Below are 17,046 nucleotides of genomic sequence, written 5' to 3'. Positions count from 1 at the left end.
AGAAAAATGTAGTTTCTAATGTTGTGACTGTAGAATATCAAAGTTTCAACAGAAAGAAAAATCATAGTAAGCTAAATGCACCTGTTACCACTAACCCTCCAGGACCCAATATGAGTTGGGTACCTAAATCTGCTTGATCTTTTCAGGTGTACCTAAGGAGTGAGCTGAAAACAGAAATGTGGTACATGGACAGCGCTTGCTCTAGGCATATGACTGGTGATAGAAAGAAGTTCACCATATTAGAAAAGAAAAAGGGAGGTACAGTAAGCTTTGGAGACAAAGCAAAAGGTAAAATCGTTGGTATTGGTGTGGTAGGTTATAATCCTTCAATAGAAGATGTATGCTTAGTAGAAGGATTACATTATAACTTATTAAGTGTTAGTCAGATTTGTGATAAAAATAGAAGAGTGATCTTTAAACCTTCTTATTGTGAAGTTCAGAACATGCATGATAATAAAACCTTATTTGTTGGAAAAAGGTTTGGAAATATATACCTGACAGATCTCTTTGATATGCATAACCAGGATATATGTTTAGTTTTTGTTGATAATTCTAGTTGGTTATGGCATAGAAGACTTGGACATGCAAGCATCCACCTTATTTCTAAACTGTCTAAGAAAGATTTGATTCGAGGTTTGCCAAAGTTGAAATTCGAAAAAGATCACATTTGTGATGCTTGTCAAATGGGCAAACAAACCAGAACATCTTTTAAATCCAAGGGCATGGTTTCTACTTCTAGACCTTTAGAATTGCTACACCTTGATCTATTCGGTCCAATTACTCCTTCTAGTCTTGGAGGAAAATTCTATGCACTTGTTATTGTAGATGATTACTCTGGATTCACCTGGACACTCTTCCTTAGAAATAGGGATGAGTCATATGACATGTTTATTCATCTTTGCAAGAGAATACAAAATAAGAAAGGATACAACATCTCAGCAATTAGAAGTGATCATCGAGGAGAATTTGAAAATCAGAAATTCGACGCTTTTTGCAAGGAGTCAGGAATTTTCCATAACTTCTCAGCACCTAGAACACCTCAACAAAATGGAGTAGTGGAACACAAGAATAGAACACTTCAAAAAATGGCCAGAACCATGCTAAGTGATTCTAAACTACCAAAGTATTTCTAGGCAGAAGCAGTTAACACTGCTTGTTACATTCTAAACAGGGCTTTGGTAAGATCTAAACTCAAAAAGACTCCATATGAGCTATACAAAGGTAGAAAACCAAATATTGGTTATTTTCACATTTTTGGGTGCAAATGCTTTATTCTAAATAACAAGAAAATCTTCTTGCTAAATTTGATACTAAATCTTATGAAGGTATTTTTCTAGGATATTCTAGTAATAGTAAAGCATATAGAGTATTTAATAAAAAGATTCTAGTTGTAGAAGAATCTATTCATGTTGTGTTTGATGAATCTGACTCTACATCTAGAACATTAGAAAGTGACGATGTTGTAGATTCCAATCATGAAAAGCAGAATGAACAATCAGAACAACTAGAACAGCCAGAAAGTGAGCAGAACACTGATAATTAGGCTGAACCAGAAGTTGAACATGAAGATCAGAATATAGTTGAAAGTCAAATGATAGAAAGAGAAAATGAAGATTCTCAATTACCAAAAGAATGACGATTTCATAAGTATCATCCCCAAGAAGACATTATGGATAATCCCTCAGAAAGGATGATAACTAGAGCTCAACTTAGAAGATATTTTGGTAATGTTGCTTTCGTTTCTCAATTAGAACCTAAAAGTTTAGAAGATGCTCAAAATGATGAAAGTTGGATTCTTGCTAAGCAAGAAGAGCTAAATCAATTTAAGATAAACCAAGTTTGGAAACTTGTTTCTAGACCTAAAACCATTCTATTATTGGAACAAAATGGGTGTTTAGAAATAAGCTTGATGAACAAGGCAACGTTGTGAGAAATAAAGCAAGATTAGTGGCTCAAGGGTACAACCAAGAGGAAGGCATCAATTTTGATGAGACCTTTGCCCCGGTTGCTAGACTTGAGGCCATTAGAATGCTTTGTGCATTTGTATGTTTTAAAAACTTCATGTTATATCAAATGGATGTGAAAAGTGCTTTCCTAAATGGTTTTCTAAATGAAGAAGTGTATGTAGAACAACCTCCTGGTTTTGAAATTTTTGATAAACCTAATCATATTTGCAAACTTACTAAAGCTCTTTAAGGTTTGAAGCAAGATCCTAGAGCTTGGTATGAAAGATTGAGTAAGTTTCTATTGGAAAATGGTTTTTCAAGAGGAAAGGTTGACACAACACTATTTATCAAAAATAACGCATATGACATTCTAGTTGTACAAATTTATGTTGATGACATAATCTTTGGATCTACTGATAATCTTCTTTGTAAGGAATTTTCTAAGATTATGCAGGGTGAGTTCGAAATGAGTATGATGGGAGAATTAAACTTCTTCCTTGGACTTTAAATCAAACAATGTGAAAATGGAATTTTCATAAGTCAAGAAAAATATAGTAGAGAATTGTTGAAATGATTCAAAATGGAAAGTGCCAAGGTATGTAGTACACTAATGAGTCCGTCCTCAAAATTAGAAAAAGATGAAAAAGGTAAGGATGTGGATATTAAATTGTTTAGAAGTATGATTGGTTCTTTACTATATCTAACGGCAAACAGACCAGACATACATTTTAGTGTTTGTCTATGTGCTAGATTTCAATCGTGTCCCAAAGAATCTCATTTAATTGCTGTAAAAAGAATATTAAGATATCTTTGTGGAACTTCTAATCTGGGTTTGTGGTATTCTAAAGGTGATACATTTGATCTTGTTGGGTATAGTGATTCTGACTTTGCAGGAAGCAGAATAGAGAGAAAAAGCACGTCTGGAACTTGTCAATTTCTAAGCAGCGCCCTTGTATCATGGTTTAGCAAGAAACAGACATATGTTGCTCTTTCTACTACAGAAGCGGAATATGTTGTTGCTGGAAGTTGTGTTGCACAAGTTCTATGGATCAAACAACAGTTGGCAGACTATGGACTGAAATTAGAAACAGTGCCAATCAAGTGTGACAACATAAGCGCCATCAATTTATCTAAAAATCCAGTTCAGCATTCTAGAACCAAGCACATAGAACTCAGACATCACTTCATACGTGATCATGTACAAAAAGGTGACATAGTAATTGAGTTCATTCCTACAGAAAAGCAATTGGCAGATATCTTTACTAAACCTTTGAATGAAAGTCAATTCTGCTCAATTAGAAGAGAACTTGGTGTGTTAGTTCTAAACTCATAACTTTAGAACTCTGTAAGTATGTTCTAAACTGCCTTCTATATTCAAAAATGAAAGACCTACTACGTTCTAATTTTTTTTTAACATGTGTGCAAAACATTTCTGTCTAAAAAGAAACGCATATTGCTCTGATATGACTTTCTAATGTCACTATCAGAATCTTGCTTTAGACCAAATCCAAAAACAGTTAATTTATTATGTGTGTTTATTTTATTATGTTTCGTATTCTTAGTTTTTGGCGGTTTTATTTTATTTTTTTTATTATTCTATTTGTCATTTTGAATTTCCCTAAAAACTGTCCTTTATTTTCGGTTTTTTTTTTCCTTTCTACTTAAATGCTCTTATCTCTCTATAAACTGCTCCATACTCTTTCTCTCGCTCTCTTGCTAACAAAACCCTAAGTTGTTCTTTGTATCAAAAACTTCAACAATGGCCAGATCAAGTTCCACCTCCTCATCTGATTCTTTAACTGAGCAAGAACTCCAACTCCTAAAAAGACTATCAAAGAAATATGAGCAAAAGGAGTCAAAACAGAAAAAGCCAGATGAGGAACCAAAGGAAGGAAAAACAAAAACTGCTACTTCAAAGAAACAAGTAGCTAGGGCTCGCGATAAAGGTAAATTTGTCCTCTCACCATATCCTCTCATGCGTTCGTATGTCATTGATTGGAAATTTTTTGGTAGTAATGAGTTTGATTTCAAGGAAGTCTTTGAGTTTCAAGGTTGGATGAGTTTTCTGTCATTAAACAGACTTTGTTATGAGAGTTTAGTCAAAGAGTTCTACGGTTCTCTTAAGGTTAGTGGAACAGAGTCGATTTCTGTAAAGCTTAAGGGTGAAATCAAAGCGTTGTCTTACGCTGACTTGAGCAAGATTTTTGATTTGCCAAACACTGGTTCTAGGGTAACGAAGATTAAGGATATTTCTAGGATTAGTGAGTACAAAAAGGAAGAATTTGTGAAGAAAATTGTCAAAAGGGGTTCTGCAGACAAACATGGCACTATTGAATGTTCAAATTTGACAGATAGCATGAAATGGCTGTACAAACTGATTGTGCATTATATTTATCCCAAAAGTGCTTCACTTACATATGTGAATCAGGTTGAGTTGTGCATTATGTGGCATATAGTTGAGAAGAAACCTTTCAACCTATGTCATACCATCTTTGACAAAATGTAGAATAACCCTAAAAAACTGCCCTATGGAATGGTACTTACACCAGTGTTTGAATTTCTGGATGTTGATTTAAAGGAAAGTGATGGCTATAATGTTTCAAAGCTAGACAATGGGTCATTAAAAATGAAAGATGAAGAAGGTGAAGAAGAAAAAGAGAAAGAAGAGAAAGGAAAAGAAGAAGCTGAGAAAGAAAAGAAAGAAAAAGAAGAAGTTTAGAAAGAAAAGAAAGGAAAAGAAGAGGCTGAGAAAAAGAAGAAGAAAGAAGAGAAAGGAAAAGCTAAATTAGGAGAAACAGAGAAGGAAGAAAAGATAGAGGAAATAAGAGAAGAAGAAAAGAAATTAGAAGAGGAAAAGAAGGAAGAGACAGAAAAAGAGAAAATAGTTGAGAAGGAAGCAGAATCAGAAAAAGAGGAAGAAACAGAAGAGAAAAAGGAGTCTGGAAAGTTTGAAAAAGGAAAGAAAGTAGAAGAAATCAGTGATGCTGAGACAGAAAAACTGGAATTAAGTGATGAAGAAAAGTCAACTAAGGTCAAAACAGAAAAAGAATCTGAGTTCTTATCAGCTCAAAGGAGTAGGGAAGCTATGCTAGGAAGAATGGAAAGAGAGCTTATAGAAGAGCATAATAAGGAGCTCGATGAGGTAATAAAGCATTGCAAGACTATGATTGAACAAAATCAGTCTCTCATTGAGTCCTTGGAAAGAATGAAAGATGTCAATGAAAGGAAGTTAGCTACTCTGAAAGTTAAAGGAACACCCTACACTCCTACCTCAGAGAAACCAAAGAAAGTCAAGCACACTGCGGGTAAACATAAGACTCATGGAAGAAAGCCACCATTGCACCCTTCTTCTAAACGGCCAGAAAGCTCTTCTGAAACCGCTCCTGCTCAGAATCTAAGAAGTTCTAAGAGACTTAGAATTGATCCCAAGCCTCTTTGATTTCTGTGTTATGAGCATTTTTTTTTTTTTTTTGTAGGATATATCATTTAAATTCTGTTTAATTTTCTTTTTATTATGCTCTGATCTTTTCTAACCCTTTTGTATGATGACAAAAAGGGGGAGAACGCAGGATATTTTGGATATTTTGGTGATATTTTGGTACGTACTCTGCTATGTGGTGACCAAAATACTTATATCTTATTGTTTACTATTTTCTAATATGTACTTATATCTTAGTGTTTACTATTTTCTAATATGTGTTGTCTATCTATATATTCTATTTTGGCGAGCTATATATTTTATATGATGAATTGAGTGTTTTAAAACTTAGATTCTTATTCTAACGTCTGCTCTACAAGTTGGACTTAAGATATTTTGTTCTATTCCTAATATCAGTTTCTATTCTTTTGCTCTGACCATATGCTCTGATTATTAGAACTTAGAATATCTTGTCTATCTTTGCTATTCTAAAATCAGTTTCTAAAATGTCTCCCTAGCTCTAAATCTCACAAATAGTTTTATTGCATCTATTCAGGAGGAGCATAATAAATGTTCTAAATTCGCTTCATATTAAGATCATTTGGCATGCTTAGAACTTATATGCATAAAATTCAGGGGGAGCACATTTTTTATGTTTGCTAAATTTATTGGTTTTGTCATCATAAAAAAGAGGGAGATTGTTCGCTCAAGGGTCAAATTCTAATCTCGAAATTTTGATGATTAAAACAAAACAAATAAATTTAAATTATATTATTTGTGCTAATAATATTTTATGCAGAATATTTATGGAAAGTAACAAACGAACAAGGCAAGTCCTACAAAATCCATAGTGTGTGAAGACATCCGAAGACCCTAGTGGTTAGGTCTTTAGGATTCATTATAGGATAGAGAGAAAATTCTTCTATAATCACAAAAACTAATCTTTCTCTCATCAAATATTTTTCGAAAATTAGATTCTTCAAAATAAATCTTCTCGTCAAAGTTGTTTTCGAAATTCCTTTTAAAAGAATTTGAAATGATTCAATTACCTAAAATTAAAGAGATTATGTCTCTAACGATTTTGGTAATAAATCGTATGCTTTCTTTTTCGGAAATCCTCTTTGAAGATCTAAGAATTTTAACTTATTCTCTTACCTAAACGAAGGAAGATCTTATTTTTTCGTTTTAGTAAGTAGAATCTTTTCGAAAAATATTTCTCAAATAAATTGCTTTCGAAAATCTTTATGTTCAAGGAAAGAGAGATCGTCTTCTATTTTCTTACTAAGAAGATAAAACAAATTTTTGGTAACTAAGATTTTCACATCTTCTAAATAAGGAAAGCAAATATTCTGATTTCAAAAAGAAATATCCACTTTCTAAAAAACGAGAATCACAAATCTCTCTATAAAAAAGAGTTTTCACTCTTTGAATGTGTGGAAGAAAGAGTTTTCGTTTTAAGAGTATTCACCTATTGATCACATCTTTTATCTCTCAAAACTTACTCCCCACCCCCATTTTTTCTTTTCATCTTTATACTTTACGTTTTTATCTTTAAAAGAGAAAAGAATTTTTATAATAACTACTTTTGAAAAACAGTTCTGTGTTCTAAACGATTTTCTAAACTGGAAAACTGTTTTTCCTGTGCTTATATTTGCATTTCTGTCTGTCTATTAAGATTATGTAATCTTTAGTAGAAGGGTCTTTTATTTGATAAACAATTGTGTAATAGCTTAGGTAAGAAGCTATTGTGAAAGGGGTTATCAAGCAACCTTCTCCGTGAGAGAGATTCTAATGTCTTGAATTGAGTTTCTGTACTCTGTTAAAAACTGAAAGGGTTGAGGTTAACTAGAACCTTGGAAAATCAGTGGAATAAAGGGAAGATCTAGGTGTTGATCTATTGCCTTGTACTGTTGGTTTGTCTCTTACCCTTGAAAAGAGATAACATAGTTGAGGATCTCAAGATGAGTCTTGGGGAGTGGATGTAGGCGAGTTAGTGCCGAACCACTATAAATCACCGTGTTGATCTTTTTAATTTTTGAAGTTTTGCTTGATACTGCTTTACTTACACTTCTGTTTATATTTTAGAAATGCTAAGATTGTTAATGGATTTGATGTTCTAAAACTGAAATAAGTCTTATCTTCTCTGAACATTAGAACTCTGGAATTCTGATAAGTAAATATACCAAGTTCTAAACTGTTCCTCTATTTACAGTATATTTCACCACTTGGGTTTCTAATTAGTTTTCTAAACTTGATTAAAGTTTTGTGAAGTAATTCTAATTTCAATAACTGTCTCTTCTACAGTCTTATATGATTTTCTAAACTTTATGAAGAAGTTCTAAATATAATAGCTTTTCGTCATAAAGAAGTTCTAATATTGAATAAGACATTGTGAAGCAGTTCTAATTAATAGTTGCACTTTGCATAGTCTTTTTATAGAACTTTGTGAGGAAGTTCTAATCCATAATTTATTCTCACAAGTTCTCTATTTTTTCGCTGCACTTAGAATTATATATTGTGTTTTAAAATCTAAAATTTATATTTTTAGAAAACCTAATTCACCCCCCTCTTGGATTGTGCCATACATATACGGGACCCGCAAAATCAAAATTATTTCCAAATCTTTTAGAATAAGTTATTTTACACAATTTCAAGAAATTTGTTGTGATTGTACTTGTTCAATCGAATTACACCATTCTTTTTGCAATTGACAAGATGTTGATAAAGAGTTACAATATAATTAAGTTAGGAGACGAGTGCTTGCAAAAAATGGTAACAACCATAAATCAAAGGGGGTAAATTCTGAATTCAATAAAATTTGAATTTATCAGTAAAATAAAGATTTATATTGAAGTCTATAGTATAAAATTTATCTTTTACTAGAAAAATAAACTTTTTTATTTATAGTGAAAACATAGAATTTTATTGGGAGATCTTAAGATTTTGTAGAATTCATCTCTATAAAATGGGTTTAATTGATAGTTTAGTGATTATTATAATTTGTTTGATATTAATGGTGAAATTATTCTTTTGTAAATCATAATTTTAAATTTAGATTGAAAAAAAAAAAAAATTGCTTGTCATGTGTGGTCTGATTGGTTTTAGTCTTCTTCCCTTCAGAAATAATCAGTAATTTGACGAATGTTATTCAAAGAGGAGAGCCACCCTTATTTTAGAACGTACAATGTTATTTCTCTTCATTGACCCTCCTAAATATCAAAAAGAGAAAAAATAACTTTAGTGTTGATTAGTTATTATAAAATTTAATGAATTAGAGTAATGGTTTTCTAAAAGAAACAATCCTTTTAGGGATTGATTTGTGCACTTAAACTTAGCTGTTGTTAAATAGTTTGTGGCATGCTTACATTTTCTTTTTTTTTCTTTTTTTCTTGAAAAAAAAGGGAATGTGAATCAAATTCCATTATGATATTATTTAAGATATTGCCATCCTTGTAGAGGACATAGATTATCTATTACCAAGCATCGCGAAACTTTTTATTTAAAATTTCACTAACTTATAGGTTTTATTTTAGAAAACCTTCCAGGTTTAATTATTATACGATAAATTTTAAGATCACAAACGAAATTCTATTCATTGTTGACTATCATCAACAAAATCACCATAAATCTCCATAAACAAAAGAACAAACGACCATAGACTCACCACATTTCTGAAACCTACCCTAATTCATTAGCAACCCAAAGTCTGTAAATTATATTTAAGAAAGACAACTAACTTGAATCATGACTTCAAAACTGAACTATTTATTCGCAATTTTTACAACATAAGGATAAAATGATACATACCCAGACAATACAATAAGCTGTTAGTTCTTCATACAATTACACCTTCACAAGCAAGCGAAGGAACTAATACATGGAAGCTATACAAGGCTTCACATTCAACAATAATTACAACAGGGTACAATAATCATAACTCTGGAAAAAGAGTTGCATCATGGAAGCTATACAAGGCTTCATAGCCTAATCATAACTCCGGAATAAGAGTCGCATCATGGAAGCTATTTAGGCTTCACTAGCCTAATCATAACCCCAGAATAAGAGTCGCATCATGGAAGCTATTTAGGCTTCAATAGCCTAATCATAACTCCGGAATAAGAGTTGCACCGGTTTCAATAAGCATAACATTTTTATAAATGTATAGCTGCGGATTTAGGAGGAAACAGACCATACTATGAATCATGAAGCATTGCAGCCTGAAGTTTAATGCTGCACGTGTGAAATCAAGTCTTAACTGGACACTATCATTAGGCAATCAACGGCTAGCTAGATAAACCATGGATACTATATAAGGAACCATACAAGAGGTGTTGGGTTCCTACTATAATAGTCTTTCTTTCTGATGCATTTTAAGGCACCTTTTTAGGCGTACCTACATCATACCAAGTCTCCAGTTCTAGTATATTATGCTGTATACTGCTTTAGCCAGTCTTCCCACAGCTGGAGATCTGTCTGCAAAAAGCATCGCATGATTATAAGTTTGCTTCTTATGCCTTGCATTAACAAAATCATGAAAAATGTAGCATTTCTCACCTCAGAAAATGTATTTTCTCCTCTTCCAGAAAAAGTCCAGGGCCAATCAAGGGGTAACATTTCTTCTTCCAGATAATCATCTTCAAAGATTGAGCTATATTGGTTTTGTAACATTTCTTCTTGGGAATTAAAATTCATCAAGGGGTTCGGAATAACTGGAACCTCATACTGACTTTGCGCTGCTTGAAATTTTTCTCCAGCATTATAAGCCATATAGGAACTTGGATAATGTTTGAGGGGTGACACATCAGTCTTCTCAGGTTGATTTTGATTATCAAAATCGGAAGGTGTTTCCAAGAGCGAACTCCACACACCTTTTGTAGAAGCTGATATGTTGCTGCTCTTACTAGGATTTTGATTCTTTAAATCCAAAGAATCAAGGTAAGTTGGTTTGCCTTTCTCATAAAATGATTCTTTAGCCATTTCATTTGAGTTTTGGCTTTGAAAAGGAAATGACTCTTTAGCCATTTCGTTTGAGTTTTCATTTTGAAAATGAAATGACTTAGCCATTTCGTTTGAGTTTTCATTTTGAAAATGAAATGACTGTTTAGCCATTTCGTTTGAGTTTTCATTTTCATTAACCATTTCGTTTGAGTTATGATTTTGATTTTGCAAATAAAATGACTCATTGGGCATTTCATTTGAGTTCTGATTTTGAAAAGGAAATGACTCTTTAGCCATTTCATTTGAGTTTTGGTTTTGAAAAGGAAATGACTGTTTGGCCATTTCATTTGAGTTTTGATTTTCATTAGTCATGCAGGGACTTGCTTCACCTTTGTTATTTGATGAAACAGTAGTTATCTCATATGAATTTAGATCTTGTAAACCAGAAGTTGTGTAACTTGGTTTACTGTTCTTATAAGATGACATAGCAGTCATCTCGTTTGGATTATAATTTTCTATATCAGATGCCATCAAGCGTATCGTTTCACCCTCCTTATAGGATGAAACGTCAGTCATCTGGGAAAATTTCTGATTCCCCAAAGTAGAAGCTATTAAGCTGCTTGTTTCACCTGTGTTGCAGGTTGAGATAGAAATAACCTCACATAGGCTTTGATTGTCATAATCTAAAGCCTCTACGTTACTTGCCTCACCTTTGTCATTGGTTGCAATAGCAGCCATCTTTTTTGAATTTTGATTTGACAAATCAGAAATTATATGGTTGCTATTTCTAGGTTCACCTTCACCATAGGCTGAATAAGCCCTGATCTCCTCCGATATTTTATTTTCAGAAGCAGAAGCTGAAACTGAAGCTGATTCGCCTTTTCTTGCCTTCTTTTGTGCTCTTGGCTTCTTGCAAATTGGTTCCTCTTTCTTCGACCTCTTAACTGTTTTTTTCTTCTCATTTGGCTTCTCCTTCAATTTGCAAAGAACATAGTTACCCTGAGAAGCATATAACAGTTTGTAAATTCCATATTCCGCATTACAAATCAGTATAATCAGAATTTCTAAACACTGTATCACTAAAACTTGGGAGGAAATAACAGAGCAAACAGGAAACATAATTGATGAGTGGGATATAGCTCATCGAGTTATATAACCAAAACCTCGAGGAATCAGTATAGCTAATTGACATTAATGCATGGATTCCCATTGGGGCTACATTAAAATCCATTTTCAATTTCTTTCAAGCAATTATTATAAATTGTTTGATTAAACTTGAACAAATAAATCCATATAGAAGGGAGGGAAGGAAACTTTTCCCCGTGAGTTGTAAAAGACAAGAAAAGTTTTGCCTGTCCATGATCGTGAGGATAAAAAAAACAAATACTTTTCACTATCCTGAACAATGGCCAGGATAATTAAGTTTCTATCCTGTGTTTTTTTCTGTTGGGCCCAATGGTACTGCAAAGAAATGAGCCTTGGATTATGAAACAAAGAGCCAATTTTCATTGAAGAATAAGGATTTAAGCAGTTAATTTCATGAAACAGAGTGTTGCAATTACCTGAATAGGCGAGTCGAGTTCTGCAGTGTACTCATACTCGTGCATGACCCAGTTAGTCGCGTCAGGATTATGGAAAACCAAAATTCTCTTAGTTCCTATCTCCTCATCACTCCCTTCCTGAGTGACTGAGCGAGGATCACCGGTGATTTTCCAGTATCCATTCCCCGCCTTTCGGTTAGTCAGTCTACTATTATTGCGGTACTCGCGAAGATAAAAGAAAAACCATACTTTATCGGTGGATTTATTCTTGGACAGACCTATACACACATTTTTCATCCTCTCAATTCATAATTAAAAAAAAAAAAAAAAATTAGAAGAAAGAGACAAAGATTGGAGACGAGCTACTTACCAGCAAGATCCCCAGGGTTATAATTGCAGAATTTAATAACCTCAACGATGTCGGAGCCTTCGATAGGATCACCATGCCTCTTCCGCTTCAAGTAATGACCAACCAGTTGTTGATCGGTCGGGGCAAATCTCCATCCGAGCGGCAAGTTTTGAGCAAATAAAACCGGTGCATTTGCCATGGCTTTGAACAACAAAAAGGACTTAGAGCAGGAAAAAGTAAAACAACAGAACTAGAAATGAAAAATACACTCACCGGAGGAGGAGGAGGAGGAGGAGGAGGAGGGGGAGGGGGAGGGGGAGTTATTAGTCATTCCGGTTGCTAAAATAGCAGCCAGCGAGCAACCAGAAGAAGAATGAAGAATGAAAGAGAAGGAAGTTGCGGTCAGTGGAGGAGGAAGCTGTAGGGGAATGGAGTGGAAAGCTAGTTCCAGTGAAGTGTGAAATTTGTTTCCATTTTCACTCACACACTGGATTGACTATCTGCACTGTACGACGATTAGTCTTCCACGCCAGAGTCACTGCTACTTCTCTATTTCTTGTAGGAAAAGGAATGATGACTCACTAATCCACAGTTCTATGTTATTTATTTATTGATTTATTTTATTGTATTTTTTTACCGCTTGTTGAAGGGGCTAGCCAAAAGAAAACAAATATCCGTGGGTCCCACCACTGAGACCTCTGTCAGTCCTTCGCTTTGCACTTTTCAATTTTAGTGATGGAAGTACTGTTGGAGGGAAATACTTATCTAAATGCGATGTATCGCCCCGTTCATACAAGACGAGATGAGAGAGTCTAATATTGACTCTTGGAATGAGAGTCTTATCTCAGCTGCATGAAATAAGATTTTGAGTCCCTTCGAATAAATAAATTTTAGAATTAATTGGATGATTCATTTACGGATTTACTTGTTATACAATAATTTCACAGATAAATATTGAATTGAAGTATCCTCTATATTATGTTTTTCATTTTTTTTTCCCTTTCATCAAGTTTAGAGTCTACAATTTAATAGATATACAAATATAGATAATTAAACATCTATATATATACCAGTCGTAATTCCACACTTTGCCCGCGGATATTTACATATTATTTACATATGTTCAATTCGTTGTAATAATATTTATAGAAAGGAAAGTCACATTCACAGAAAAGGAAAGCCACGAATCCTGAAACGCCAAAATGAATGTGAAGATGCTCGTGAGAAAACATAAAAAATTAAAAAAAATTCAAATACTTAATTATACTTATAGATACTAAAGACATAAAACTAAGCATTTTTATATTTATCAAACTTGAAATATTTATCTATTAAGAATAATAATATGTGCACCCGAGTAACGTGAATGAACAATTTTGACAACTACTTTACCCAATCTAAAAGTCACTGTTACTCATAAATTTATTCACTTTGTTGATTTTTTATGTTGAGAGTGATATATGAATAGAAAGGGAACATAATGGAAAAGGGAGGAGAGACAAAGAGAAATCCTTGTATTTGAAAAATAACCAAAAAAAAAAAGTTTAATGATAAAAAAATCACTTCTTTTGAAAAATCTGTTGGCTCAAGAGTCAAATTCAAATCTCGAAATTTTGATGATTAAAACAAAACAAATAAATTTAAATTATATTATTTGTGCTAATAATGTTTTATGCAGAATATTTATGAAAAGTAACAAATGAACAAGGCATGTCCTACAAAATCCATAGTGTGTGAAGACATCCGAAGACCCTAGTGGTTAGGTTTTTAGGATTCATTGTAGGATACAGAGAAAATTCATCTACAAGCACAAAAACTAATCTTTCTCTCATCAAAAATTTTTCGAAAATTAGATTCTTCAAAATAAATCTTCTCGTCAAAAAGTTGTTTTCGAAATTCCTTTTAAAAGAAATCGAAATGATTCAATTACCTAAAATTAAAGAAATTATGTCTCTAAGGATTTTGGTAATAAACCGTATGCTTTCTTTTTCGAAAATCCTCTTTGAAAATCTAAGAATTTTAACTTATTCTCTTACCTAAAACGAAGGAAGATCTTATTTTTCGTTTTAGTAAGTAGAATCTTTTCGAAAAATATTTCTCAAATAAATTGCTTTCGAAAATCTTTATGTTTAAGGGAACAGAGATCGTTTTCTATTTTCTTACCAAAAGGATAAAACGAATTTTTGGTAACTAAGATTTTTGTATCTTCTAAATAAGGAAAGCAAATATTCTGATTTCAAAAAGAAATATTCACTTTCTAAAAAATGAGAATCACATATCTCTCTATAAAAAGGAGTTTTCACTCTTTGAAATGTATGGAAGAAAGAGTTTTCGTTTTAAGAGTATTCACCTATTGATCACATCTTTTATCTCTCAAAACTTACTCTCTACCCCCGTTTTTTCTTTTCATCTTTATGCTTTACGTTTTTATCTTTAAAAGAGAAAAGAATTTTTATAATAACTACTTTTGAAAAACAGTTCTGTGTTCTAAACGATTTTCTAAACTGAAAAACTGTTTTTCTTATGCTTATATTTGCATTTCTGTCTGTCTATTAAGATTCTGTAATCTTTAGTAGACAGGTCTTTATTTGATAAACAATTGTGTAATAGCTTAGGTAAGAAGCTATTGTGAAAGAGGTTATCAAGCAACCTTCTCCGTGAGAGAGATTCTAATGTCTTCAATTGAGTTTCTGTACTCTCTCAAAAACTGAAAGGGTTAAGGTTAACTAGAATTTTTGGAAAATCTAGTAGGATAAAGGGTAGATCTAGGTGTTGATCTATTGCCTTGTACTGTTGGTTTGTCTCTTACTCTTGAAAAGAGATAACATAGTTGAGGATCTCAAGATGAGTCTTGGAGAATGAATGTAGGCGAGTTAGTGCCGAACCACTATAAATTACCGTGTTGATCTTTTTAATTTTTGAAGTTTTGCTTGATACTGCTTTACTTACACTTCTGTTTATATTTTAGAAATGCTAAGATTGTTAATGGATTTGATGTTCTAAAACTGAAATAAGTCTTATCTTCTCTGAATATTAGAACTCTGAAATTCTGATAAGTGAATATACCAAGTTCTAAACTGTTCCTCTATTTGCAGTATATTTCACTACTTGGGTTTCTAATCAGTTTTCTAAACTTGATTAAAGCTTTGTGAAGCAGTTCTAATTTCAATAACTGTCTCTCATACAGTTTTATATGATTCTCTAAACTTTATGAGGAAGCTCTAAATACAATATCTTTTTGTCATAAAAAAGTTCTAATATTGAATAAGACATTGTGAAGCAGTTCTAATTAATAGCTGCACTTTGCATAGTCTTTTTATAGAACTTTGTGAGAAAGTTCTAATCCATAATTTATTCACACAAGTTATAATAATTTAAATATATTATGAATCTAAATTTGAAATAAATATTATAAATTTGAATGATTTTAAGGGTGAAACTAAAATAAAGAATTTGAGATTTTTTTGACACATAACTCTTCTTTTACCATTAGATTTAAAACATTAAATATAAACCACCGTGTTTAAAATTAGCTGAGTAACTTATAACTATAGAATAGATTATAAGGTAAGCTGTTTATTCTTTATCTAATATTTAATTTTTGTATTATTACTATAAACGATTATGTAGTTGTATGAATTTAAAGATATACTTTCCAACAAAATTTAAAAAACATAAATATCTTTTAAAAATAAATAATTATCTAATATCAACTTCATTTGTCAGAACTAAATTACTTAAAATTTTAATAAATAATTTATATTTTTTTATTGATCTTATTATTATAATATTATCATGTATTTATGCAACTAAAACTATACTAAAAATATATATCACGTTTCATTATCTTTTAATAAAATTATTTTTTAAAAAAATTAAGAAAGTTAAATTATATAATTTAAATTTTTGAATTAAAATCTTCTTTTTTTTTTTCTAATACTAAACTAATTTTTCTAGTTTGTATAATAAAATTTTTAGATTATTTATTTTCACATGCCAATAAATATCATAGCTATTAGTTACAATTTTGAGAATCCGGCGTTGATTAGTGAACGTTTGGTATACGAAGATATTTATATTTCTTTGAAATCTTAAATTAGTTAGTCAAGCCATGAAAAATATAACCTAAGGCAATTTACAAATTTGTAATATTTTAATTTTAAATGGATCTATTTTCTTACAAAATTTATTTTTACAGTCACCGTAACAAAAATTTTGTATTATATATAATTGCAGTTTTTACTTAATCTATCAGGCCATATAAAATTCTTAACTTGAAATCGCCTTTTAATTTATAAGGTATAATTTTTAACATGTATTTAATTTAAAATGTCAAATCACATGAGTCCACACACACATATTAAATTTAACTTGAAATCTTGCTTTTTTTACAATTATTTTTTACACTTGTTTTAAATAAAATTTTATATTATTTACCTACAGAATTTTTTAATATTATTTACAAATTCTAAAACTTTATCTAAAAAATGTTATTAATGTATTTACTAAATTTATATAATTTATTTGTAAATTGATAAATTAAAGTTATAAAAAAATAACCAGGGAATGAATAAGTAAATCTTGTGTGAATGTTTATATATTTCTAAAATAATTACTATTATTAAATTTTTATTGTTATTTTTCATACTGAAATAAAGAAAATAAAATAAAGGAAATATGAAAATATAGATAAGAAAAAGAGTTCAAAAATAATAATAATAATGTCTATATCTATTAATTAATTAAACAATAAATGGATTTGTTAGATATAAAAAAATTAGCATAAAATCAACTAAAATCAATATGGGTTCACTGTAACAACCAAATAAAAATGTGCAGCGTTGTCGACAAACA

General features: G+C 31.5%; 1 protein-coding gene across 2 annotated transcripts; it reads right to left on the bottom strand.

Annotated features, from left to right (window-relative positions):
• Nucleotides 1-9,101: 9,101 nt before the first annotated feature.
• Nucleotides 9,102-12,767, bottom strand: LOC149495781 (uncharacterized). Of its 2 annotated transcripts, none has more exons than XM_089722823.1 (5): nt 12,466-12,767; nt 12,214-12,393; nt 11,865-12,121; nt 9,919-11,301; nt 9,102-9,837 (listed from the first exon to the last, which is right to left on the bottom strand). In XM_089722823.1, exons 1-5 carry the CDS (start codon nt 12,521-12,523, stop codon nt 9,790-9,792), a joined length of 1,926 nt encoding a protein of 641 aa, XP_089578949.1. In that variant the 5' UTR covers nt 12,524-12,767; the 3' UTR covers nt 9,102-9,789. The 2 variants fall into 2 exon arrangements, with proteins under 2 accessions (XP_089578949.1, XP_089578950.1); XM_089722824.1 differs by having other exon boundaries at nt 9,102-9,833.
• Nucleotides 12,768-17,046: the final 4,279 nt, after the last annotated feature.

Source organism: Jatropha curcas, chromosome 6 (genome assembly GCF_041381405.1).
Source record: "Jatropha curcas cultivar XTBG-Jc1 chromosome 6, XTBG_Jcur_1.0, whole genome shotgun sequence".
NCBI classification, from domain to species: Eukaryota; Viridiplantae; Streptophyta; class Magnoliopsida; order Malpighiales; family Euphorbiaceae; genus Jatropha; species Jatropha curcas.
The sequence above is the reverse complement of the archived record's forward strand: the minus strand, read 5'-3'. Positions and strand labels throughout refer to the sequence as shown.